Below are 27,632 nucleotides of genomic sequence, written 5' to 3'. Positions count from 1 at the left end.
TCCTCGGTAGGCCCACATAAGGGCAAGGAAAACTCACACCCAGTGGGATATCGGTGACAATAATGACCCAGTGGGACGTCGGTGACAATGATGACTATGAGAACCTTGGAGAGGAGGAAAGCAATGGATGTCGAGCGGGTCTAACATGATACTGTGAAAGTTCAATGCATAATGGATCATGCCTCGTCGGTGTTGTCGGAGGGTGTAACAACACGATCAGGGACGGATTCAAGTTGACTTACGTGGAGTGTGCATCGATTAGCATGCTAATCGATGCTAACATGCTATTTAGACTAGCTGTATATACATATTGCATCGTTATGCCTAATTTGTGGCTATATTTGCATCCAGCCTTTCCCTCCACCCACATTTAATGCCAAACAAACACTTACCAATCGACGGATTCAAGTTGCACCAGTGTCAAAAGATCCGAAAGTCCCTCGTTTGGTCTGCGAAGCTACGACAGACATGGCACAGAGATGTATGGATACGCTGCGACACTCAAAACAGATGCATTTCCAACGATAAAGTCAACGAAATCACAAAGGTGAGTTTTGTTGATGTTATTGACTTATGTGCTAATCAAACATATTTGGTCGCGGCATGACTGCCAGCTAATCGATGCTAACATGCTATTTAGGCTAGCTATATGTGCATTTGTAGCTGTATTAGGATCCAGCCTTTCCCTCCACCCACACTTAATGCCAAACAAACACTTACCAATCGACGGATTTAAGTTGCTCCTGCACATTTTACCGGCAATGCTACGACAGACATGGCACAGAGATGTATGGATACCCTGTGACACTCAATCGTTGGTTAGAAGGCGATCGCCGAATAGCTTCAATAGCTATTCGCTCAATAGCTTCAGTTTCTTCTTCAATTTCGTTTCCGCTATCTGCCTCCATACTCCAACCATCCGTTTCAATACATGCGTAATCTGTTGAATCGCTTCAGCCGCTGAAATCCAAGTCTGAATCCGAGCTAATGTTGCTATATCTTGCTTGTTGGCATCACTAAACGACGTCACAGGAAAATGGACGATGGATTTAAAGATAGCGAAAATCAGGCACTTTAAGCCTTTTTTCGGGATATTCCATGATGGGTAAAATTTTGAAAAAAACTACGAAAAATAAAATAAGCCACTGGGAACTGATTTTTATTGGTTTTAACCTTTCTGAAATTGTGATAATGTTCCCCTTCAAAGTTGACCAACTTGTCGATTTATGTCCACAACCTTCTACTATCCAGGTGAGAGGCATGATTTATAATCTAGAATTAACTTTCACCAACTCAGAGGCGATGCAGCGACATACGCTAGCGCTCAGTGATTAATGCCTATTTATACTGCTGCTTATACTAAAAAAAAATACTTCATTTTATTGTAGTAAATAACAATAGGCTATTTTCCACCAAAAGTTCAGGGATTTTCAGGGTGCCTGAAGAACCAAGTAACTTCACATATTGTGGTTTTCATCCTGTCATGACGTTCAATGTGTATGTACATTCATTTTTCAATTGGAAAATTAAAAATATGATTAATAGAATCTGTCTTATGCATGTTGTGGCCGTTGTCGTGGACTGCAGTGTACACTTCCATCCACTAGATGTCGTCGCCCTAGTGGACTGAGTCTGGTGGACTGTATAGTACACACTTCCGTCCACTGGGTGTCGTAGTTTTGCTCCGCCAATGAAGTGAAAGAAGAAGAAGCGTCAAAACAACCCAAGCAGGTGACCCGATATTCAGCCCTTGTTTGTCGTTAAATGTATTTTCCCAGTCAACTATGTGGATAAGTTGGTATCTTAATGTTTGTGTAATGTCTTAAAAATGCGTGTTAAGCGCTGTATTTCCTGAACGGAAGTCTTTCGGCCGCTCTCTAGCTAGTTGCTGGCCCGTCTGGGAAGGCTGACAGGCGGACATTTTATGACGTCATGGAAGGGAACTAAAATGAGCAGCATTTTAAAATATACTTGCTGGTGGTCAGTGAAGAGAAATGCGGCTATGAAAACATAATGTTATACTTTCTAGTTACTGCAAAATGTTGTTTTTAGTTTTGTTTTTGAACGCGCTACAGTATATGACGCTAGCTCTTATTTTGAAGGCGTTAAGAGCGGAAGTTTTGACACGTTGTAGTGGAGCAGAGGTTTTGAAAAGACAAGGTAATGAATAGTTCTCGTGTAAAACTGGAGCCTTCAGTGTTTTACACGAGGACCACTTTATTTCCTTTTTTTTTCCAAACCTCCGTTCCACTACAACGTGTCACCACTTCCGCTCTTAGCGCCTTCAAAATAAGAGCTCAAGGAATATACTGTATAACAGCTTATAACAGGAATTTAAAGGCCTACTGAAATAAGATTTTCTTATTTAAACGGGGATAGCAGGACCATTCTATGTGTCATACGTGATCATTTCGCGATATTGCCGTATTTTTGCTGAAAGGATTTAGTAGAGAACATCGATGATAAAGTTCGCAACTTTTGGTGGCTAATAAATAAGCCTTGCTTTTACCGGAAGTAGCAGACGATGTGCACGTGACGTCACGGGTTGTAGGGCTCCCCACATTGTTTACAATCATAGCCAGCAGCAGCTAGCGCTATTCGGAGCGAGAAAGCGACAATTTCCCCATTAATTTGAGCGAGGATGAAAGATTCATGGATGAGGAAATTCAGAGTGAAGGACTAGAAATAAAAGAAGGCGAATGCACAGTGGGAGCGATTCAGATGTTTTTAGACACATTTACGAGGATAATTTTGGGAAATCCCTTATCTGCCTATTGTGTTTGATTGATTGATTGATTGATTGATACTTTTATTAGTAGATTGCACAGTACAGTACATATTCCGTACAATTGACCACTAAATGGTAACACTCGAATAAGTTTTTCAACTTGTTTAAGTCGGTGTCCACGTTAATCAATTCATGGTACAAATATATACTATCAACATAATACAGTCATCACACAAGTTAATGTGTTTTAGTGAGTTAAATAGTACCTTAAAGTTGGAGGAGTGTGGCCACGGGTGTGTTGACGCCAGAGTCTCTGAAGTCACAAAGCCGCAGCAGGACAGAAGCTCCGCTGATCTCCGGTAAGAGCCGACTATTTACCACAATTTTCTCACCGAAAACTGCCGGTTGACATGTAGTCGGGATACATGTTCTCTTGACCGCTCTGATCCATAGTAAAGCTTCACCTCAGGGAATTTTAAACAAGGAAAAGCTGTATGATTGTGTGGCTAAAGGCTAAAAGCTTCCCACCTCCATCTTTCTACTTTGACTTCTCCATTATTAATTGAACAAATTGCAAAAGATTCGGCAACACAGATGTCCAGAATACTGTGCAATTATGCGATTAAAGCAGACTACTTATAGCTTGGATCGGGCTGGAAAATAATGTCCGCTACAACCCTAGACGTCAAACGCACGCGTCATTATACGAGTCATCATACCGCAACGTTTTCAACACGACACTTGGCGGGAAATTTAAAATTGCAATTTAGTAAAATAAAAAGGCTGTATTGGCATGTGTTGCAATGTTAATATTTCATCATTGATATATAAACTATCAGACTGCGTGGTGGGTAGTAGTGGGTTTCAGTAGCCCATAAAAATAGGTTACACTATTATTATCAGGGGCGAATCCAGACTATATTGAGGTGGAGAGTACAGAGGGGTACAATCAGTAAGTCAGGGGTGTTTGTCACCAAAAAACAAAGGCAAGGGCCTTCTTCTATATGTAGACCAGGGGTGCCCATTAAGTCCGATCGCGATCGACTGGTCGATCTCGGAGGGTGTGTCGGTCGATCTCAAGCCAGGCATTAAAAAATAGACATAAAAATGAGCAATCATCAATCATACCAAGACTTCACTTTCGTCAGTTGTTTGACATTCTCGGCACCCGAGGATCTTGTGAGATGACGCTGGCTGCTGCGAGCTCATATTTAAGAAAAAAATCACTAACAGGGCGGACGCAGAGAAACACATTTTATTTCTAGAGACTCAGTACCTGCTGTCAAAACTCTAAAGACCGACTGCACAGTTCCTGTCTTCACCATAAAAGACCTGTTTCATCCTGCCTGTGCTAACAAAATAAGAGTCTCAGAAAGCTGGCGTGCACAAGCTAGCAAGCTACGGAGTTTGATGCCAATGTATTTCTCCCCCGCCCTCAGCGACCGCTTTCTCACTTGCTTGCCCACCCGCACTCTCACTGACGTCTATCACCTGCTGCCAGACATTAAAGGACCACACACATATGCTACTCTCATAACAAAGTGTTTAAAAACGAGTACGCACATTGGACAAATGAGATGCCAAATCCAACCACTTTCATGTGGTATTGGACAGAAAGGAGGACTTTTTTTCTCCTCCATTTGAAAATGCGGACGTTATCAGCACCACTGTCTAATTCCAATCAATGCAAGTCATCAGAATCAAATACACCAACTTATATTCTTGTCTTCATGAAAGAAAGGAATCTATGTGTGTTAAACATGCTTGTATTATCATTAAACACCATTAACTTGTTAAAAAAAAATGTCTCTTTCATAAATGAATAAATATAAATTATAAATAGGAATGAGGTAGATCTCCTCGACTGGGTCAATTGAAAAGTAGCTCGCCTGCAGAAAAAGTGTGAGCGCCCCTGATGTAGACCAAAGGTGTCAAACAAATTTTTAGATCTTGGGCCACATGGAGAAAAATCTACTCCCAAGTGGCCGGACTGGTAAAATCGCGGCACTATAACTTAAAAATAAAGACAACTTCAGATTGTTTTGGGGACGGCGTGGCGAAGTTGGTAGAGTGGCTGTGCCAGCAATCTGAGGGTTGCTGGTTCAATCCCGACCTTCTACCATCCTAGTCACGTCCGTTGTGTCCTTGGGCAAGACACTTCACCCTTGCTCCTGATGGGTCCTGGTGAGCGCCTTGCATGGCAGCTCCTGCCGTCAGTGTGTGAATGTGTGTGTGAATGGGTGAATTTGGAAATAGTGTCATAGCGCTTTGAGTACCTTGAAGGTAGAAAAGCGCTATTCAACTATAACCTATTCACCATTTTCTTTGTTTAAAAATATAACAAGCACATGCTGAAAATGTACAAATCATAATGTTGTTTGGTTTTTGTTACACTCACATGTTGCGGCTAATAGTATTTTATTTTTATTCGTCGTTGTTTATGCTTTCTAAATAAATTATGTGATAATGTTTCATCAGTCAACTCATTGGTGATAATTTTCAAGCTATAATGATATAAAAATAATATCAAAATGAAATTACAGGATGTTATTTATGTACTTTGTTCATTTTCCTCGACTGGTGCACTAACGTTTTTTTTTTTTTTTTTTTTTTTTTACATATGTAGCATTATCTACAAAGATACAAAGAATTGCTATTGCGACATCCAGTGTAAACATTTAGAACAGCGGTTTCTTTCATTCAAAAATTTCAGCTCAGTTTTATACTTAGCGAACTCATCCCACGGGCCGGATAAAACCTGTGCAGGCCCGCGGGCCGTACATTTGACAACCCTGATGTAGACGAATAGGTGCTAATGATTATTGCTCATGAATCGTACAGAAAACAATTATGTCTTTATCACACAACTAAAATGCCAAATACATGTGATATGGTTAAACATTTTCAAAATGCATGAAACTCTCATGCACAGTTCCTTTATAACTAATGAAACGAATAAACGTAGCTGCCTCTCCTGTTAGAGCAAGGGTGTCAAAGTCAAAGCCAGTGGGCGGGATCTGGCCCACGAATGAATTATCTATGCAGTGGTTCTCAACTTTTTTTCATTATTGTACCCCCTGTGAACATTTTTTTAATTCAAGTACCCCCTAATCAAAGCTAAGCATTTTTGGTTGAAAAAAGAGATAAAGAAGTAAAATACAGCACTATGTCATAAGTTTCTGATGTATTAAATTGTATAACAGTGCAAAATATTGCTCATTTGTAGTGGTCTTTCTTAAGCTTTTTGGGGGGGAAAAGATATAAAAATAACTAAAAACTTGTTGAAAAATAACAGGTGATTCAATTATAAATAAAGATTTCTACACATAGAAGTAATCATCAACTCTAAGTGCCCTCTTTGGGGATTGTAATAGAGATCCATCTGAATTCATGAACTTAATTCTAAACATTTCTTTACAAAAAAAAAACTTCTAAATGTTTAACATCAATATTCATGGAACATGTCCACAAAAAAATCTAGCTGTCAACACTGAAAGTGCATTGTTGCATTTCTTTTCACATTTTATGAACTTACATTCATATTTAGTTAAAGTATTATACAATAAATATATATATAAAGGATTTTCGAATTGTTGGTATTTTTAGAATATTTAAAAAAAATCTCACGTACCCTTTGGCATACCTTCAAGTACACCCAGGGGTACGCGAACCCCCATTTGAGAACCACTGATCTATGGCCCCCGGGATGATATTTGATTAGTATTAGAACGGACTTGCAGGCCACAGCCGCCTGCTGCTGTTTTGCACGCACCAATACTCCATCAGTGTTGACGCTAGGAATCTTCAAAATGGGGTCCCGGGGACCCCATCAATTTATAAAAAAAGGGTCCCACAGTAAAAAAATGTTGTCCCACTTTTTTGTAACCATTTTGAAAACAAATGATAAATGTATGCATTATCCTGTTATAACCCACATTCTATATTGTGTTTTGGAAAAAGGTTGTATGAAATGTTACTTAATTCATATATAAAAAAAATAATACAAAATATGGATCAAAACGGGCTTCACGGTGGCAGAGGGGTTAGTGCGTCTGCCTCACAATACGAAGTTCCTGCAGTCCTGGGTTCAAATCCAGGCTCGGGATCTTTCCGTGTGGAGTTTGCATGTTCTCCCCGTGAATGCGTGGGTTCCCTCCGGGTACTCCGGCTTCCTCCCACTTCCAAAGACATGCACCTGGGGATAGGTTGATTGGCAACACTAAATTGGCCCTAGTGTGTGAATGTGAGTGTGAATGTTGTCCGTCTATCTGTGTTGGCCCTGCGATGAGGTGGCGACTTGTCCAGGGTGTACCCTGCCTTCCGCCCGATTGTAGCTGAGATAGGCGCCAGCGCCCCCTGCGACCCCGAAAGGGAATAAGCGGTAGAAATGGATGGATGGATGGATGGATCAAAACTTTACCGCTGCCGGTATGTTTTCCTATATTTTTATTATAATATTTTCAGAATGTGTTTGTACTCTTTTTGGCCAAAGCAAGACAAAGAAAACAATCTGAATTTGTCTGTATTTTTTTAGTTTGAATGCCTGGATTTTAATAGTCCGGCCCGAGTGTGCACAGATTTCTCGGCAAAAATGTTTTCTACACCCCCGTGTTAGAGAAATGTTGAGAAAGTGAAATAGTGTCAAAAATAGTCTGTGAATATGTATGTCCTGATTCTTTATTTGAGCTTAACAGTGTCAACGTCAATATATATATATATATATATATATACATATATATATATATATATATATATATATATATATATATATAAATATATGGCCCTGCGATGAGGTGGCGACTTGTCCAGGGTGTACCCCGCCTTCCGCCCGATTGTAGCTGAGATAGGCGCCAGCGCCCCCCGCGACCCCAAAAGGGAATAAGCGGTAGAAAATGGATGGATATATATATATATATATATATATATATGTATATATAACACAATTATATAACGAGAAGCAATTTACTATTTTGTCTCTTTCGTTTTGACCAAAACCATCCAGATTGTGATTGTTCTGTTCTTGCTCTAATTGCAGGAGTGGAGAGAGAAATGAGCTTCACTTGCCATCTACTGGTCTCCTGCTGCTCCTCCTGTCATGGACCTTTCCTGCTGCTGCGCTCTGGTTGGTCCTGGTGGCTCCGGGCGTTCAGCAGCAGACCCCAAATCAACAGCGACCTGCGAGAGAACTACCGGCTGCTGCAACTGCCCGAAGACGAGCCGATCGGTGACGCCCGCGTCAAGGAATCCTACCTGCGCCTGGCCAAGCTTTACCATCCGGATTCTGGCGCTTCCACCGCCGATGCGGTCCTTTTCGCCCGGGTCGAGGAGGCCTACCGCTCAGTTCTGGCACACCGGAACGAGGCACGGCGTGCGGCGAAGGACGTAGACGAGGAGGAAGAGGACGAGTCCAAGCGTGTGGCTCCCCAGCATAGGCAGTACCTCAGCTACGAGGGTGTGGGCTCGGGCACTCCTAGTCAACGCGAACGCCAATACCGGCAGTTCCGCGTAGATCGAGCTTCCGAACAGGTCCTTGACTACCGGCAGAGGGAACACGAGAGGGCGGCAGCTGCGGAAGGGGCGCTGGTGAAGCGGGACATGCGTCAGCGCAGCAGGAAGATAAAGATCACCCAGGCAGTGGAGCGCCTGGTGGAGGACCTGATCCAGGAGTCCATGGCGCGAGGGGACTTCCACAACCTGAGTGGCGTCGGAAAGCCTCTCAATAAGTTTGAGCACAACCCCTATGCTGACCCTATGACACACAACCTCAATCGCATCCTCATCGATAACGGCTACCAGCCACCCTGGGTGGTCACGCAGCGAGACATCCGCGAGGCCGCCGCTCGCATCCGTAGCACTTTATTGGAGGGGAGGGCCCGGCTGGGGGAACCCATGAACCCGACGGAGCGCGGCAGGTGGGAGGAGCTGCGTGCCCGCGCCGAGGAGGACCTGGTTAAGCTCAATAAGATGGTGGACGACTACAACCTGATCGCACCCATGCTCCAGATGCAGATGGTGCACTTCAGCTTGGCGCGGGAGGCGGAGCGCGCCGAGAAGGCTGCCCGACAGCGCCGACTAGAGCAGCAGGCGGAGCTGGAGAGAAAGAGGGAGGAGGAGAGGAGAGACAACGCCGCTGGCGCAAAGTCTAGAGACTCAAAATCAGGCTTGATGTCTTGGATGCAAAGCTGGCTCAGATGAAAGACACGGAACAACACGTTCCTTTATTTCCTGTTCATGGATGAGCTGGAGCTTATCTCAGCTGACTTGGGTGCTAATTTTGTTGACTAAATATTTTTGCCTTTGTTACCGTCAATGACCTATTTTCCCTGCTAACTAAAATAGGACAATAACGAATCAAAACAAATACATGTTGACTAAAACAATGATGAAATTAACTGACAATTCAGTCAAAAATGTGACAAAAATGTTCACGGAGAGGAAATCCAATCAAATTTCGTATTTAGTGGGTGGGACAAGTTTGGAATATATCCAATCACAGTAGCATTTGTGAGAAAAGGGTGGGGAATAAATCATGGAAGGATCCAATCAGAACTACTGCCTCTTTAAAGGCATACTGTTTTGTTTTTTCACCTGGGAAAACAAGACTGTCTTGTTACACACCTCAATACAATATGTCTTGCAGACGCACTTCACCTTTGCAACAGTAGACAACAAGACACGTTTTAAAACCCTGTGATTCCATTTTCCTCGGTAAAAATACAACCAACTGGAAGCGCCGTCTGCAGGCTAATCATCAGGACATCTACGCAACACTAGTAGTAGTAGTAAGTACTTATCAAATGACTCACACTGTACTGAATTACTGTTACTATTAAAGAATGGGAGGAAAACCGCTTACTCTACCACTACTTTTGTAGTAGACCATGGTCGAGCTTGTTTGCTATTTAATAATCAAGATACAGTGCACTATAATCCATGTCCTCGGCACACTGTTAAGATGTTAATTGCACAACTTGACCACCCAAAAGAGCAGTTAGTTCAGGAGAAAAACACAGAAGCTATTTAATCCCTACAAGCCTGTTTTGCAGGCTTGTAAGGGATAAAATAGCCTTTTTATATTCCACTCTACCCAGGTATTGTCAAGACTAGGACTGTGACTTGGATTGTTTTTCCGATGCAAGGGAAAATTGGCAGGAGCGAGACGTGAATGTAAGTACATGTTTATTTCTACTAACAAACTTCAAACAAAGGAAGCAAAACAAAAGGCGCGCATGAGGGCGGAGAACAAACTTGACTAGAAAACAAAACTAGCACTATGGCTTGACTATAGACACAACAAACAAAACTCAACAACTGTGACATAACAAAATCCAAAACGTACGTGGCATGAGCAGGAGGGCGTTGAGGGATAAAGTCGCCAGACTGACTTCCTGTCAACTTCCGGTTTAAATAATAGCTATGATGAGTGCAAACTGGTGTGGGGCATGAGGACAAGGTGAAAACTAATGAGTTGCTATGGTTATAAGACAAACAAGGAAGTGCAGGAACAAGAATTGAATGTCCAAAAAACAAAACCAAACATGACCAAAACAAAACATGATCCCAAAGGCGTGACAGGTATTGAGCACTCTATAACGGATAAACCACAGAAACCTTGACTATGTGTATATATATATATATATATACCTTTTCGATTTATTACTCTGTTTTTAATATATTTAAATGTGACAGTGGCCAAGACGCCAATTGTGTACACTCAGTGTAATTATACACAATATCGAATACAACTAGTTTGTTTCTTCATGTGACCATTTTAACCATATATTTGTCAACATTTGAAAAAAAAGCTGAATTCCAGCTAAAATGTCAGGATAATGTGAAATATACGTGGCGTGCAGGTCTTGTTGTGAATTTAGTTTTTGAGATACTCTGCAGTAACACTAATAAAAGTGCTTTCAAGACAACTAGTTCTATTAGTTCCAATAGAATGTTATGATCGATGGTGTCGAAAGCAGCGCTAAGATCAAAAAGCAGCAACATGGATGACACATCAGCATCCATAGTTAGTAATAGATCATTGGTCATTTTTGCGAGGGCTGTCTCCTTTACAGGATTTGCCCTGGAATCGGACTGAAAGGGTTCACAGGGATTGTTGGACGCTAAGTGTTTATTTAGCTAATGCTCAACCATTTTTTCGAGGATTTTCGAGATAAAGGGAAGGTGAGACACTGACCAGTAGTTTACCATGAGGTCAGGATCAAGGTTAGGTCTTTCAAGCAGAGGACCCCAAGAGGGAATAAGCGGTAGGAAATGGATGGATGGATGGATCAATAACCACTTTTTTGAATGCTAGGAGAACAGTGCCAGAGGAAAGTGACAAGTTAATAATATTTAGCACTGATGGACCTATTACAAACAGCTCCTTGACAAGTTTCTCAGGAAGTGAGTCAAGTAAACATGTTTGTTTTGTCCCATTTATTCATGTTTTATAGTTTTAAAATGATGGACGTTTTATAGTTTTTAGGTTATTACCGTTTTGTAATTTTAAAAGTTTGAATGTTGTCCATTATTATTATTATTATTATTATTTATAGTTTTTAAGTGATTAAGTTTTTATAGTTTTTAGGTTACTACCGGTTTATATTTTTTAGGTGATAGTTTTTAAGAGGTTATTACATTTTTATAGTTTTTTAAGTTATTCATTTTTTTATAGACAAAAGCAGTAGAAAATGTATGGATTTTTTAAAATAGTTTTTAAGGTATAATGTTTTATGGATCCCGAAAGAGACAAGCGGTAGAAAATGTATGGATGTTTTCTAGTTTTTAGGTGACTAACGTTTTATAGTTTTAGAATGATCGTTTTATGGTTTTTATGTTTTATGAACATTTTATAGTTTGTAGGTTATTAACGTTTTATTGTTTTTAAGTGATCAACGTTTTATAGTTTTTCGGTTTTTACCGTTTTATATTTTTAAAAGTTTGAACGTTTTACAGTTTTGAAGTAATTGATGATTCATAGTTTTAGGTTATTTTATAGTTTTTTAGTTATTAATATTTTATTGTTTTAAGTGATCAATGTTTTATAGTTTTTATTTTATTACCGTTTTATAATTTTTAAGTAATTACCTTTTTTATAGTTTTTAAGTAATTACCATTTCATATTTTTTAAGTGATAGTTTTTAGGGGTTTATTACGGTTTTATAGTTTTTAAGTTATTAATGTTTCATAGACTCCAAAAGGGACAAGTGGTACAAAATGTATAGCTGTTTTATAGTTTTTAAGTTATTAACGTTTCGTAGTTTTAGAATGATCATTTTATGGTTTTTAAGTTACTAACAGTTTATAGTTCTTAGGTTATTAACGTTTTAAAGTTTTACGTGATTAACGTTTTATACTTTTTAGGTTATTTCCATTTCATATTTTTCAAGTTATAGTTTTTAAGACATTATTATGGTTTTATAGTTTTTAAGTTATTCATGTTTTATAGACTTCCTTAAGGGCCAAGCGGTAGAAAATGTATGGATGTTTTATAGTGTTTTCAGTTATTCATGTTTTATAGGTTTTAAGTGATTAACTTTTTATAGTTTAACAAAGATCGTTTTATGTTTTCTAAGTTATGAACGTTTTATAGTTCTTAATAACTTTGTTGTTTTTAAGTTATCAACATTTAATAGGTTATTAATGTTTTGTAGTTTTAAAAGTTTGAACGTTTTAGAGTTTTTAAGTTATTGTCGATTTATAGTTTTAGGTTATTAATGTTTTATGGTTTGAAAGTTATTAACGTTTTATAGTTTTGAAGTTATTAACGTTTTATAGTTTGGAAGTTAAACGTTTTTAGTTTTTAGATTATTCATATTTCATACTTTCGAAGTTATTGACGTTTCATAGTTTTTAGGTTATTTACGTTTTATTGTTTTTAGGTTATTCACGTTTTTTAGTTTTGAGGTTAACGTTTTATAGTTTTTAGGTTATTAACGTTTTATAGTTTTGAAGTTACTGGTGATTTATAGTTTTAGGTTATTAATGTTTTATAGTTTGGAAGTTATTATCATTTTATAGTTTTTAGGTTATTAACGTTTAATAGTTTTGAAGTTAGCATTTTATAGTTTTGAAGTTAACGTTTATAGTTTGTAAGTTATTCATATTTTTTACTTTTGAAGTTACCGGTGTTAACCTTTTATAGTTTTTAGGTTATTAACATTTTATTGTTTTTAGGTTATTAATGTTTTTTTTTTAGGTTTTAGGTTATTAACGTTGTATATGTTTTAAGTTAATAATTTTTTATAGTTTTGAAGTTATTGTCGATTTATAGTTTTAGGTTATTAACATTTTATAGTTTGGAAGTTGTTAACGTTTTATAGTTTTTAGTTTATTAACAATTTATAGTTTGGAAGTTATTAACATTTTATAGTTGTTAGGTTATTAATGTTTTATAGTTTTTAAGTTATTAACGTTTTATAGTTTTTAAGTTATTAATGTTTTATAGACCCCGAAAGGGACAAGCGGTAAAAAAAAGGGATGGGTGTTTTATAGTTTTTACGCTTCTAATGTGTCACGTCGGGAACGCATTTTGTAAGCGTGTTGAGTCACCACAAGATGCACGAGGACCAGGACAAGCAGGAATTGCAGGTAGGACTTGATTTAATATACAAAAAGTAAAAGAACACTGGTACAAAAGGCAAACTAAAGTGCGTGGCTACGCACAGGAAGCCAATGCTAAACGTAGCAAGGGAGTCCGAAAGTCCAAAAGGAACGTGCCGATCGCACGAGAAGCTAAGGCGTAACTTAGCACAAGTATTTATAACGCAGAGAAACCAACGTGATAGTTGCATGGCGCAAACAACAAACCAAGAACGAACTGAGGTCGAAGGCAGGCTTGAATACTAAATTAACAATCAAAACGCAGGTGCGTGACAAAAGCAGAGCAGGTGGAACAAATAACAAACCATGGTAACCGAACAAACAAGGACGTGCACAAACTAAGGATCGGAAGAGTCCAAAAATAATCAGAAAACACACAAAAAGGGCTCAAGAACAAAAACTATGTATGATCGGGAGGCGGATCATGACACTAATGTTTTATAGTTTTAGAATTATTCTCTTATGGTTTTCAAGTTATGAAAGTGTTATAGTTCTTAGGTCATTAACGTTTTTTTGTTTTAGGTGATTAACGTTTTGTAGTTTTTAGGTTTTTACCATTTCATATTTTTTAAGTGATAGTTGTTGAGAGGTTATTACAATTTTATAGTTTTTAAATTATGGCAGTTTGTGAAGTCTTTGGTAAGACTTGAGAAATCTTGTCCAACATTGACAACCTTGAGACCTCCGATTTCGGGGGCATGGTTCACCAACTCGAGTATTTCATATATATATATATATATATATATATATATATATATATATATATATATATATGTATGTATGTATGTATATATATGAAATACTTGACTTTCCGTGAATTCTAGCTATATATATATTTATTATATATATATATATATATATGTATGTATGTATGTATATATATGAAATACTTGACTTTCCGTGAATTCTAGCTATATATATATATTTATTATATAAATATATATATATATGTATGTATATATATATATATATATATATATATATTTATTATATATATATGTATGTATGTATGTATATATATGAAATACTTGACTTTCCGTGAATTCTAGCTATATATATATATTTATTATATATATATATATTTATTTATTATATATATATATATATGTGTGTATATATATATATATGTATTTATGTATGTATGTATATATATGAAATACTTGACTTTCCGTGAATTCTAGCTATATATATATATATATATATATATTTATTATATATATATATATATATATATATATATATATATATATATATATATATATATATATATGTATGTATGTATATATATGAAATACTTGACTTTCCGTGAATTGTAGCTATATATATATATTTATTATATATATATATATATATATATATATATATATATATATATGTATGTATGTATGTATGTATATATATGAAATACTTGACTTTCCGTGAATTCTAGCTATATATATATTTATTATATATATATATATATATATTTATTATATATATATATATATATATATATAAATTAAAAAATTGTTAAATTTCCGAAGGCACCTATCAAATATACAGTAATAAAAACACAGTTGTTCTACTAACAGTACTGTGCTTGCTGGTTACTAAAAAACAACAACAACACTTACCTTTCACTATTTGAGTAACCTTTGTTCTGCCATTTGCGTATTGGCGAGCGATCTCCGAATCCGGGAACATATATCACGGATTTGTTGTAGACATTCGCAAATGAGAACGGGATGTTGCTTCCAGCTATCATCATAGCCATCTTTGTCTCAGCATAAGTTCCACCATCGGGTCTCCATTTTGCGCGGTGGACCATAATACTGGGTTGTGAACGATGCTGCGCTGCGAACGCTTTGAGCTTCGCTGAGTATATCCGTTCCGCCACCGTGTTCAATGGAGAAGTCTGTTCTACAAAATTTACAGGCAACATACCCCTTCCCCTTCGAGCTCTCCTGGATAAACTGAAATTCTTGTTTCCAATCATTCCGGAACTTGCAAGCGTATTCATTTTGCTCGTCGACGGTGTAATATATTGGGTTGGAGTCAATAACCAGGTGACGTGATGATTTTACGTCTCTTTACTGTGGGCTTCAGAACAGACTCCCTAATGCAGGGCTGCCCACACTTTTTCTGCAGGCGAGCTACTTTTCAATTGACCAACTCGAGGGGATCGACCTCATTTATATATATCATTTATATTTATTTATTTATGAAAGAGACATTTTTGTAAACAAGTTAAATGTGTTTAATGATAATACAAGCATGTGTAACACATATAGATGTCTTTCTTTCACGAAGACAAGAATATAAGTTGGTGTATTACCTGATTCTGATGACTTGCATTAATTGGAATCAGACAGTAATGGAGGAGAAAAAAAGTTGTCCTTTCTGTACAATACCACATGAAAGTGGTTGGTTTTTGGCATCTAATTCATCCAGCTTCCATACACTTTACAAGAAAAACATCCATGCATCCATCCATCCATTTTCTACCGCTTATTCACTTTTTGGGGTCGCGGGGGGCGCTGGCGCCTATCGCAGCTACAATTGGTTGGAAGGCGGGGTACACCCTGGACAAGTCGCCACCTCATCGCAGGGCCAACACAGATAGACAGACAACATTCACACTCACATTCACACACTAGGGCCAATTTAGTGTTGCCAATCAACCTATCCCCAGGTGCATGTCTTTGGAAGTGGGAGGAAGCCGGAGGACCCGGAGGGAACCCACGCATTCACGGGGAGAACATGATAACTCCACACAGAAAGATCCCGAGCCTGGATTTGAACCCAGGATTGCAGGACCTTCGTATTGTGAGGCAGACGCACTAACCCCTCTGCCACCGTGAAGCCACAAGTGATGTGCACGCCAGCTTTCTGAGGGATCGCTTGTGCACGCCAGTTTTCCGAGACTCTGTATTTAGTTAGCGCAGGCAGCATGAAGCAGGGCTTTTATTGTGAAGATAGGAAATGTGTAGTCGGCCTTTAGAGTTTTGACGGAAGGTACGGCGCGAGAGTCTGTTGAAATAAAAAGTGTTTCTCGCCTTCCTCTCTGTCATATTTTAATAATAATGATCTTGCAGCAGCCAGCGTCATCTCACAAGACCCTCCGGTACCGTGAATGTCATTTAAGTGACGTCTTGGTGAAGATTGATGATCACTAATTTTTAGGTCTATTTTTTTTAAAAGCCTGGCTGGAGATCGACTGACACACCCCCCGCGGTCGACTGGTAGCTCGCGATCGACGTAATCCTGCCCTAATGCATGTTCCTTGACTGCACTTAAATGTAGAATATATTTACATTCTATTCTATGTACAGTAGATGGTAGTATTGTTCTGTTTAAGAGGGTCACAACATTAAGTCAGGTCTGCATGGAGCTGGAGGAGCGTGGCCTCCAACTCCGCCTGAATTTCGGGAGTAAATTTGTCCCGGGAGGTTTTCGAGAGAGGCGCTGAATTCCGGGAGTCTCCCGGAAAATCCGGGAGGGTTGGCAAGTATGCACCATGATACATCTTTTAATTCATTTATGACTTGAATAAGATGTAAATGAAACAAAACAACACATTTTCTTGTGACGTAGTGACAGGCACACGTGTCACTCATGCTCCTGTCCTGCTGTTGCCAGGTTACAGATGACCACGGACGCTGCAGCCTGGGCGGCCGCGCACGGCATCCTGACGCGGGTCCAGTCGCGGGCGATGTACTGGTGGTAGGGGTCCTGGGAACTCTCCGTCTTCCTGGAGCGGATGAAGCTGAGCATGACGCCTAAGGAGAAGAAGCCGAACATGCCGAGCACCAGGAGGACGAAGAGCGCGGCCTGAGTCGACCCCTGGGGAGCCGTCCACCACGACGACGGCGCGACGGTGTGGTTGTGCGCAGGCGGCGGAAGAAGACCGCTTGTGTTGAGGCAGCGCGGCAACAGCGAGGAAGTCACCTCGGTGGCGTTGATGGGCGACATGGACGCCCTCTGCTGGACACTCCGCTACAAGCACAGGTGAGCCCCGTTAGTGTACTTTAGTTTCATACTCTTATCATGTGTATCATATGTTTACAGAATCATCTTGTAGTTTGCATTCACTTGTAGCTAGCTTATAACTAGCATTCGTATATGGTTGGCATTATCTTATAGCTATCATTCGCTTTAGCTTGCATTCGCTTATCGCTAGAGATAGACAAAGCCTTGTTTTTCCAAGCATGGGGAGGAATAAAGAGAAAGTTAAAAAAAACAAAACCAACTGAACTACACATGCGGATAATGATGTTCTTCCTCATGTTTTGCTTGCGAAACATGAGGAAGAACAGTGCCAAATGTGTCTCTGTCATGCAGGTACACGTTTTAAAATAAAATATTGTAGTATCTATTTTAAAGTGCTTGTTATTTGTCTTGGTCTTGAACTATACTATAATTAAAACAATATAATAACCATCTTCAAGAGGAAAGGTGATAAAGCCGACTGTGGAAACAGCAGAGGAATTTCCCTGCTCTCGGTTGCTGGGAAAGTCCTTGCTCGGATCATGCTCTCTCGTTTAGTTACTCACATCTCTGAGAACATCTTGCCTGAATCACAGTGTGGATTCAGAAGAGATCAGAGTACTACTGACATGATCTTTGTAGCCAGGCAGGTACAAGAAAAGTGCCGGGAACACCACCAGGATCTGTACATCGCCTTCATCGACCTGTCCAAGGCATTTGACACCGTAAACCGGAATCTCCTCTGGGACTTACTGGGAAGGATGGGAATTCCACCAAAGTTCCTCAACATCCTGAGACAACTTCACGATGGAATGCGAGCCTGTGTCCGCATTGTAGGCCAGCAATCCCCCTCTTTTAATGTGAAAGTCGGGGTCAGGCAGGGATGTGTCCTAGCCCCTGTTATATTCAACCTCTTTCTCTCAGCAGTCACTCTCCTCTCACACAAAGCTCTGGGAACCACAGATGGCATCCACATACAGTTCCGGCTAGACGGCAGTCTCTTCAACATCCGGCGCCTCCAGGCCTTCACTAAAATCACAAAACAACAGATCCTAGAACTTCAGTATGCTGACAATTGTGCTCTCCTTGCCCACACGCCAGACTCTCTCCAACGTGCACTTAACGTGGTCTCATCCACGTACAGTGCCCTAGGACTCAAGGTCAACATTTCAAAAACACAGATCATTGCGCAACACTCTATCCATCAGTCAGAAGTGCCTGTCTTCAACATTGATGGCCAGCAGCTCACCATCGTTCAACACTTCACCTACCTCGGAAGCGTCCTGTCCCCCACCTGTAACATCGATAATGACATCCAGGTCCGTGTTGGGTTAGCGTCTGCTGCCTTCGGTAGGCTCAAAACCAGGGTCTTCCTGAACAGAAACCTGACAGTTTCCACCAAAGCAGCTGTTTACAGAGCAGTTTGTCTGTCCACACTGTTATATGGCTCGGAACCCTGGACCCCTTACCAGAGGCACGTCAGAATCCTGGAGAGATACCACATCCGCTGCCTGCAACGGATTCTGGGTCTGACTTGGGAGGACAGGGTCCCTCATGTGGATATTTTTGACCGGACCCAAACACCCAGCATCCAAGTGTTCCTTGCGCAAAGACATCTGCGCTGGGTGGGGCATGTAATCCGCATGCCCGCCCAGAGACTCCTCCGACAGATCCTCTACGGCCAACTCCAGGAAGGCTGTAGGTCTCCTGGGGGTCAGCGGAAACGCTACAAGGACCACATAAAAACCCTCCTGAAGCGCTGTGCTATCCAGCCTTCCGCACTGGAAGTCTTGGCTGCTGATCGCCACATCTGGCGCGACTGCAGTCACGCCGGCATTGCTCATCTCCAGGAGCAGACCACTGAGAGGAGAAAAGGACAACGTATACAGCGACATCAGCGCGCTGCAGGGGCCCCCCTCTCAAACATGGACTACATCCGCCCCACATGTGGCAAACCAGGCGGGTCACGCATTGGCCTGCACAGCCACATGCAATGGCATATTCGAAACCCCCCTCAATGACCCATTACTGGAGCAACGTCATCATCGTAATCGATGGACAGCCATAAGCAATTAAAACAAATGTTTGACTTAATACGGTATCTATATAAACGTTGTCAAAGTTTCTCTTATTTTTGGCACAATGACAATTAAGTAAACCCAAATGTGTGATCAAATATGTATTCTGAACAAGAGATTGTGAGTAGTGTTTTCGCTTTTTTTGCTTATATTATATACGGCAACTTAATTTTTTCCTCGTCTTCGTTCAATTGGTGCACACGTCATTAACACGGTCTTCAATAATAGTTTTCTGATGTTACAAGAGACAGACGGTAACAAATAATTGATGTGTATCGGCTGGGGACATCTCTGCGCTGCTGATCTGCCTACGCTTGGGATGGTTTCCTGCTGGCTCTGCTGTGAACGGGACTCTCGCTGGCTCCGCTGTGAACGGGACTCTCGCTGCTGTGTTGGATCCGCTTTGGACTGGACTCTCGCGACTGTGTTGGATCCATTATGGATCAAACTTTCACAGTATCATGTTAGACCCGCTCGACATCCATTGCTTTCCTCCTCGCCAAGGTTCTCATAGTCATCATTGTCACCGATGTCCCACTGGGTGTGAGTTTTCCTTGCCCTTATGTGGGCCTACCAAGGATGTCGTAGTGGTTTGTGCAGCCCTTTGAGACACTAGTGATTTAGGGCTATATAAGTAAACATTGATTGATTGATTGATTGATTTTAAAAATGTTTTATGTCAATTGGTATTTGACATCAAAGTTGGAATAGCTGTGTTAATTAGTAAATAACATCTAACTGTTAAGTAAATAAATATATAATTTCGAAATATATATCTATATTTTTCAATGGGTTATTCATAGTTTTTGCCCATTTTTTCGTTTTGTTTACTTTTTCATTTTATGCCGTCATGGCACAGCAGTTTTGAATTGACTTTCATGTGGTAGGTCATATGTCGAACACATTTCTTTCCCTTTGGATTTATCAGTGTATGTATGTTTTTATCTTTGCATATGAACTTTGGACATTATCTGGAATATTCACAATGGCACAGGGGTTAGTGTGTCTGTCTCACAATATGAAGGTCCCGCAGTCCTGGGTTCAATCCCAGGCACGGGATATTTCTGTGTGGAGTTTGCATGTTCTCCCCGTGAATGCGTGGGTTCCCTCCGGGTACTCCGGCTTCCTCCAACTTCCAAAGACATGCACCTGGGGATAGGTTGATTGGCAACACTAAATTGTCCCTATATGTGTGAATGTTAGTGTGAATGTTGTCCGTCTATCTGTGTTGGCCCTGCGATGAGGTGGCGACTTGTCCAGGGTGTACGCCGCCTTCCGCCCGATTGTAGCTGAGATAGGCGCCAGTGCCCCCAAAAGGGAATAAGCGGTAGAAAATGGATGGATGGACTTAGTTTGTTGGTTGTGCCCTTTTATTCACACACTCAGTCTCCCATAACTAAATCTACTTCTGTATGAGCTGCACATGTACACTCAATAATTGGTCGGGGCTTCTTTTGAATAAATTTGCATGGAGTCGATCAGTCAGTTGCACTCCACGGGTGTTATGAGAGCCCAGGTTGCTCTAATAGTGGCCTTCAACTCTTCTGCATTGTTGGGTTTGGCGTGTCCCGTTTTTCTCTTGACAATACCCCATTGATTTTGCCGAGTTTGCTGGCCAATGGGGGACGGGGGTACCATGGTCCTTAAACATGGTACTGGTAGTTGTAGCACTGTGCAGGTACCACGTCCTGTTGGAAAACAAAATCTGGGTCTCGATAAAGTTGAGTGTATAGAGAGTGGTCTAAAACTACCTAGTAGATTACTACAGTGACCGTGGACATCAGAAAACACAGTGAACCAACGCCAGCAGATGACATGGTATATTCATTGAATTAAAGAAATAATCAAAATTATGGCCGAGTGCATAGCTAGCTAACTTGGTGAAGCAGTTCTAGCGTAGCACTGCTAGTCTGCAACATATTGAAGCAGAATGAGTCCCTAACACTAGCCAAAGATGAAAAAATAGTATCTAAACATATATCCATTATCGGTCCTGCTAGACACCGACCTCTATTTAATAATACAACTCTAACATTTGACAACCAAACAATTAAACAAGGCGACACGGTAAAGAATCTGGGTATTAACTTCGACCCAACTCTCTCCTTTGAGGCACACATTAAAAGCGTTACTAAAACGGCCTTCTTTCATCTCTGTAATAGCGCTAAAATTCGCTCCATTCTGTCCACTAAAGACGCTGAGATCATTATCCATGCGTTTGTTACGTCTCGCCTCGATTACTGTAACGTATTATTTTCGGGTCTCCCCATGTCTAGCATTAAAAGATTACAGTTGGTACAAAATGCGGCTGCGAGACTTTTGACAAGAACAAGAAAGTTTGATCACATTACGCCTGTACTGGCTCACCTGCACTGGCTTCCTGAGCACTTAAGATGTGACTTTAAGGTTTTACTACTTACGTATAAAATACTACACGGTCTAGCTCCATCCTATCTTGCCGATTGTATTGTACCATATGTCCCGGCAAGAAATCTGCGTTCAAAGGACTCCGGCTTATTAGTGATTCCCAAAGCCCAAAAAAAGTCTGCGGGCCATAGAGCTTTTTCATTTCGGGCTCCAGTATTCTGGAATGCCCTCCCGGTAACAGTTCGAGATGCCACCACAGTAGAAGCATTTAAGTCTCACTTTAAAACTCATTTGTATACTCTAGCCTTTAAATAGACTCCCTTTTTAGACCAGTTGATCTGCCGTTTCTTTTCTTTTTCTCCTATGTCCCACTCTCCCTTGTGGAGGGGGTCCGGTCCGATCCGGTGGCCATGTACTGCTTGCCTGTGTATCGGCTGGGGACATCTCTGCGCTGCTGATCCGCCTCCGCTTGGGATGGTTTCCTGCTGGCTCCGCTGTGAACGGGACTCTCGCTGCTGTGTTGGATCCGCTTTGGACTGGACTCTCGCGACTGTGTTGGATCCATTATGGATTGAACTTTCACAGTATTATGTTAGACCCGCTCGACATCCATTGCTTTCCTCCTCTCCAAGGTTCTCATAGTCATCATTGTCACCGATGTCCCACTGGGTGTGAGTTTTCCTTGCCCTTATGTGGGCCTACCGAGGATGTCGTAGTGGTTTGTGCAGCCCTTTGAGACACTAGTGATTTAGGGCTATATAAGTAAACATTGATTGATTGATTGATTGATCCATGGAAATGTGGAGTAGCTGCTGATCGTGTGTTTGACAGACAAGCTGCTCATGGTGTGTTTGACTGAGAAGCAGTTGGAAGGAAACACTGTAGAAGTCCACTCTTCAAGGTAAACACTTAACATCATTATTACTTGTACTTGTCTGTACTACATTCTTTTGTATTGTTTTTTTAATATGATGTTTATTAAGAAGGGTCAACTTTTTTTTTTAAGTGGCATGGTTCATGTTGAAATTGTGATGTTTGGGAGCCAAGCATCAATCAAATTCACATTACAAGTTTTTCAAAGTACAAGAAGATACAGGACATTTGATTAGGTTGGGACTGAATACATGACAGAAACGTTCAAGTTATGTCTTGACACACAATACAAAGTCTTGATTTGAGGGTGAACACAAATAATATTAGTTAAAAAATGTTCTAAAGATGGAAAAGCTTACCTGGCCAGCAGTGAAAAGTTTCCTGAGTGTTTGCATCCAAGGGCAGAGAAAAACCGCAGCTCTAAAAGCTCCCAATAAAGTGGTCCCTCCTCCGTTGTCACGGCAACCACATGTCAACACGTTTAATGAAAGGCCGTCAAAAACCTTGAATCCAATATTTGTGCTTGATGACACATCACATTAGCCCCTAATAATAATTATAGTGGTAATGATAATAGTAATAAAACATAATACATTGCTACTCTTGAGAAGATTAAATTATTTATTTTGTTCATTCAGGGTACAAAGCTTCAACTGTAGCTGCTAAAATGTGCATTTAGGTCATATGTGTATATATATATATATATATATATATATATATATATATATATATATATATATATATATATATATATATATATACTGCGATGAGGTGGCGACTTGTCCAGGGTGTACCCCGCCTTCCGGCCGAATGCAGGTGAAATAGGCTCCAGCGACCCCGAACAGGACAAGCGGTAGAAATGGATGGATGGATACATTTATCATATACATATATATATATATATATATATATATATTTGTGTGTGTATGTGTGTGCATGCCTGTGTGTGTGTAGGTATATAAAAACCCCGTTTCCATATGAGTTGGGAAATTGTGTTCGATGTAAATATAAACGGAATAAAATGATTTGCGAATCCTTTTCAACCCATATTCAATTGAATGCACTACAAAGACAAGATATTTGATGTTCAAAGTCATAAACTTTATTTATTTTTTTTTTTGCAAATAATAATTAACTTAAAATTTCACGGCTGCAACACGTGCCGAAGTAGTTGGGAAAGGGCATGTTCACCACTGTGTTACACCACCTTTTCTTTTAACAACACTTAATAAACGTTTGGCAACTGAGAAAACTAATTGTTGAAGCTTCGAGAGTGGAATTCTTTCCCATTCTTGTTTTATGTAGAGCTTCAGTCGTTCAACAGTCCGGGGTCTCCGCTGTCGTATTTTACGCTTCATAATGCGCCACACATTTTCGATGGGAGACAGGTCTGGACTGCAAGTGGGACAGGAAAGAACCCGCACTCTTTTTTTACGAAGCCACGCTGTTGTAGCACGTGCTAAATGTGGTTTGGCATTGTTTTGCTGAAATAAGCAGGGGCGTCCATGAAAAAGACGGCGCTTAGATGGCAGCATATGTTGTTCTAAAACCTGTATGTACCTTTCAGCATTAATGGTGCCTTCACAGATGTGTAAGTTACCCATGCCTTGGGCACTAATGCACCCTCATATCATCACAGATGCTGGCTTTGAACTTTGCGTCGATAACAGTCTGGATGGGGCCCGGCCGGGCACAGCCCGAAGAGGCAACGTGGGTCATCCCTCCAATGGGCTCACCACTCATAGGAGGGGCCATAGAGGTCGGGTGCATTGTGAGCTGGGCGGCAGCCGAAGGCAGGGCACTTGGCGGTCCGATCCTCGGCTACAGAAGCTAGCTCTTGGGACGTGGAACGTCACCTCACTGGGGGGGAAGGAGCCTGAGCTAGTGCGCGAGGTAGAGAAGTTCCGGCTGGATATAGTCGGACTCACCTCGACGCACAGCAAGGGCTCTGGAACCAGTTCTCTCGAGAGGGACTGGACCCTCTTCCACTCTGGCGTTGCCGGCAGTGAGAGGCGACGGGCTGGGGTGGCAATTCTGGTTGCCCCCCGGCTCAAAGCCTGTACGTTTGAGTTCAACCCAGTGGACGAGAGGGTAGCTTCCCTTCGCCTTCGGGTGGGGGGACGGGTCCTGACTGTTGTTTGTGCTTACGCACCAAACAGCAGTTCAGAATACCCACCCTTTTTGGGTACACTCGAGGGAGTACTGGAAAGTGCTCCCCCGGGTGATTCCCTTGTCCTACTGGGAGACTTCAACGCTCATGTTGGCAACGACAGTGAAACCTAGAGAGGCGTGATTGGGAAGAATGGTCGCCCGGATCTAAACCCGAGTGGTGTTTTGTTATTGGACTTTTGTGCTCGTCACAGTTTGTCGATAACAAACACCATGTTCAAACATAAGGGTGTCCATATGTGCACTTGGCACCAGGACACCCTAGGCCGCAGTTCCATGATCGACTTTGTAGTTGTGTCATCGGATTTGCGGCCTTATGTTTTGGACACTCGGGTGAAGAGAGGGGCGGAGCTTTCTACCGATCACCACCTGGTGGTGAGTTGGCTGCGATGGTGGGGGAGGATGCCGGACTGACCTGGCAGGCCCAAGCGCATTGTGAGGGTCTGCTGGGAACGTCTGGCAGAGTCTCCTGTCAGAGAGAGTTTCAATTCACACCTCCGGGAGAACTTTGAACATGTCACGAGGGAGGTGCGGGACATTGAGTCCGAGTGGACCATGTTCCGAACCTCTATTGTCGAGGCGGCTGATTGGAGCTGTGGCCGCAAGGTTGTTGGTGCCTGTCGTGGTGGTAATCCCAGAACCCGTTGGTGGACACCAGCAGTGAGGGATGCCGTCAAGCTGAAGAAGGAGTCCTATCGGGTTCTTTTGGCTCATAGGACTCCGGAGGCAGTGGACGGGTACCGACGGGCCAAGCGGTGTGCAGCTTTAGCGGTCGCGGAGGCAAAAACTCGGACATGGGAAGAGTTCGGGGAAGCCATGGAAAACGACTTCCGGACGGCTTCGAAGCAATTCTGGACCACCATACGGCGCCTCAGGAAGGGGAAGCAGTGCACTATCAACACCGTGTATGGTGCGGATGGTGTTCTGCTGACTTCGACTGCGGATGTTGTGGATCGGTGGAGGGAATACTTCGAAGACCTCCTCAATCCCACCAACACGTCTTTCTTTGAGGAAGCGGTGCCTGGGGAATCTGTAGTGGACTCTCCTATTTCTGGGGCTGAGGTCGCTGAGGTAGTTAAAAAGCTCCTCGGCGGCAAGGCCCCGGGGGTGGATGAGATCCGCCCGGAGTTCCTTAAGGCTCTGGATGCTGTGGGGCTGTCTTGGTTGACAAGACTCTGCAGCATCGCGTGGACATCGGGGGCGGTACCTCTGGATTGGCAGACCGGGGTGGTGGTCGCTCTCTTTAAGAAGGGGGACCGGAGGGTGTGTTCCAACTATCGTGGGATCACACTCCTCAGCCTTCCCGGTAAGGTTTATTCAGGTGTACTGGAGAGGAGGCTTCGCCGGATAGTCGAACCTCGGATTCAGGAGGAACAGTGTGGTTTTCGTCCTGGTCGTGGAACTGTGGACCAGCTCTATACTCTCGGCAGGGTTCTTGAGGGTGCATGGGAGTTTGCCCAACCAGTCTACATGTGCTTTGTGGACCTGGAGAAGGCATTCGACCGTGTCCCTCGGGAAGTCCTGTGGGGAGTGCTCAGAGAGTATGGGGTATCGGAATGTCTTATTGTGGCAGTCCGCTCCCTGTATGATCAGTGTCAGAGCTTGGTCCGCATTGCCGGCAGTAAGTCGGACACGTTTCCAGTGAAGGTTGGACTCCGCCAAGGCTGTCCTTTGTCACCGATTCTGTTCATAACTTTTATGGACAGAATTTCTAGGCGCAGTCAAGGCGTTGAGGGGTTCCGGTTTGGTGGCCACGGGATTAGGTCTCTGCTTTTTGCAGATGATGTAGTCCTGATGGCTTCATCTGGCCGGGATCTTCAGCTCTCACTGGATCGGTTCGCAGCCGAGTGTGAAGCGACCGGAATGAGAATCAGCACCTCCAAGTCCGAGTCCATGGTTCTCGCCCGGAAAAGGGTGGAGTGCCATCTCCGGGTTGGGGAGGAGACCCTGCCCCAAGTGGAGGAGTTCAAGTACCTAGGAGTCTTGTTCACGAGTGGGGGAAGAGTGGATCGTGAGATCGACAGGCGGATCGGTGCGGCGTCTTCAGTAATGCGGACGTTGTATCGATCCGTTGTGGTGAAGAAGGAGCTGAGCCGGAAGGCAAAGCTCTCAATTTACCGGTCGATCTACGCTCCCATCCTCACCTATGGTCATGAGCTTTGGGTCATGACCGAAAGGATAAGATCACGGGTACAAGCGGCCGAAATGAGTTTCCTCCGCCGGGTGGCGGGGCTCTCCCTTAGAGATAGGGTGAGAAGCTCTGCCATCCGGGAGGAGCTCAACGTAAAGCCGCTGCTCCTCCACATCGAGAGGAGCCAGATGAGGTGGTTCGGGCATCTGGTCAGGATGCCACCCGAACGCCTCCCTAGGGATGTGTTTAGGGCACGTCCAGCTGGTAGGAGGCCACGGGGAAGACCCAGGACACGTTGGAAAGACTATGTCTCCCGGCTGGCCTGGGAACGCCTCGGAATCCCCCGGGAAGAGCTAGACGAAGTGGCTGGAGATAGGGAAGTCTGGGCTTCCCTGCTTAGGCTGCTACCCCCGCGACCCGACCTCGGATAAGCGGAAGATGATGGATGGATGGATGGATGGACAGTCTGGATGGTCCGCTTCCCCTTTGGTCCGGATGACACGATGTCAAATTTTTCCAAAAACAATTTGAAATGTGGACTCATCAAACCACAGAACACTTTTCCATTTTGCATCAGTTCATCTTAGATGATCTCAAGCCCAGAGAAGCTGGCGGCGTTTCTGGATGTTGTTGATGAATGGCTTTCGCTTTGCATAGTAGAGCTTTAACTTGCACTTACAGATGTAGCGACAAACTCTTTTTAGTGACAATGTTTTTCTGA

The 27,632-nt window shown here is 42.1% G+C and overlaps 3 protein-coding genes across 4 annotated transcripts; 2 read left to right on the top strand and 1 right to left on the bottom strand.

Annotated features, from left to right (window-relative positions):
• Positions 1-1,597: 1,597 nt before the first annotated feature.
• On the top strand, positions 1,598-10,650 carry dnajc28 (DnaJ (Hsp40) homolog, subfamily C, member 28). Of its 2 annotated transcripts, none has more exons than XM_061881917.1 (2): positions 1,598-1,731; positions 7,764-10,650. In XM_061881917.1, exon 2 carries the CDS (start codon positions 7,778-7,780, stop codon positions 8,921-8,923), a length of 1,146 nt encoding a protein of 381 aa, XP_061737901.1. In that variant the 5' UTR covers positions 1,598-1,731; positions 7,764-7,777; the 3' UTR covers positions 8,924-10,650. The 2 variants fall into 2 exon arrangements, with proteins under 2 accessions (XP_061737901.1, XP_061737902.1); XM_061881918.1 differs by lacking the exon at positions 1,598-1,731 and adding an exon at positions 2,265-3,087.
• Positions 10,651-12,436: 1,786 nt separating this feature from the next.
• LOC133539760 (uncharacterized) lies at positions 12,437-19,540 on the top strand. Its single transcript, XM_061881916.1, has 3 exons — positions 12,437-13,315; positions 16,946-17,314; positions 17,936-19,540. The coding sequence occupies exon 3, from the start codon at positions 18,055-18,057 to the stop codon at positions 19,312-19,314; it is 1,260 nt and encodes a 419-aa protein (XP_061737900.1). The 5' UTR covers positions 12,437-13,315; positions 16,946-17,314; positions 17,936-18,054; the 3' UTR covers positions 19,315-19,540.
• LOC133539762 (uncharacterized) lies at positions 16,755-17,296 on the bottom strand. Its single transcript, XM_061881919.1, has one exon. It carries the CDS (start codon positions 17,276-17,278, stop codon positions 16,916-16,918), a length of 363 nt encoding a protein of 120 aa, XP_061737903.1. The 5' UTR covers positions 17,279-17,296; the 3' UTR covers positions 16,755-16,915.
• Positions 19,541-27,632: the final 8,092 nt, after the last annotated feature.

The sequence above is a fragment of the Nerophis ophidion genome, linkage group LG21 (genome assembly GCF_033978795.1).
Source record: "Nerophis ophidion isolate RoL-2023_Sa linkage group LG21, RoL_Noph_v1.0, whole genome shotgun sequence".
In the NCBI taxonomy this organism is placed as follows: Eukaryota; Metazoa; Chordata; class Actinopteri; order Syngnathiformes; family Syngnathidae; genus Nerophis; species Nerophis ophidion.
The sequence above is the reverse complement of the archived record's forward strand: the minus strand, read 5'-3'. Positions and strand labels throughout refer to the sequence as shown.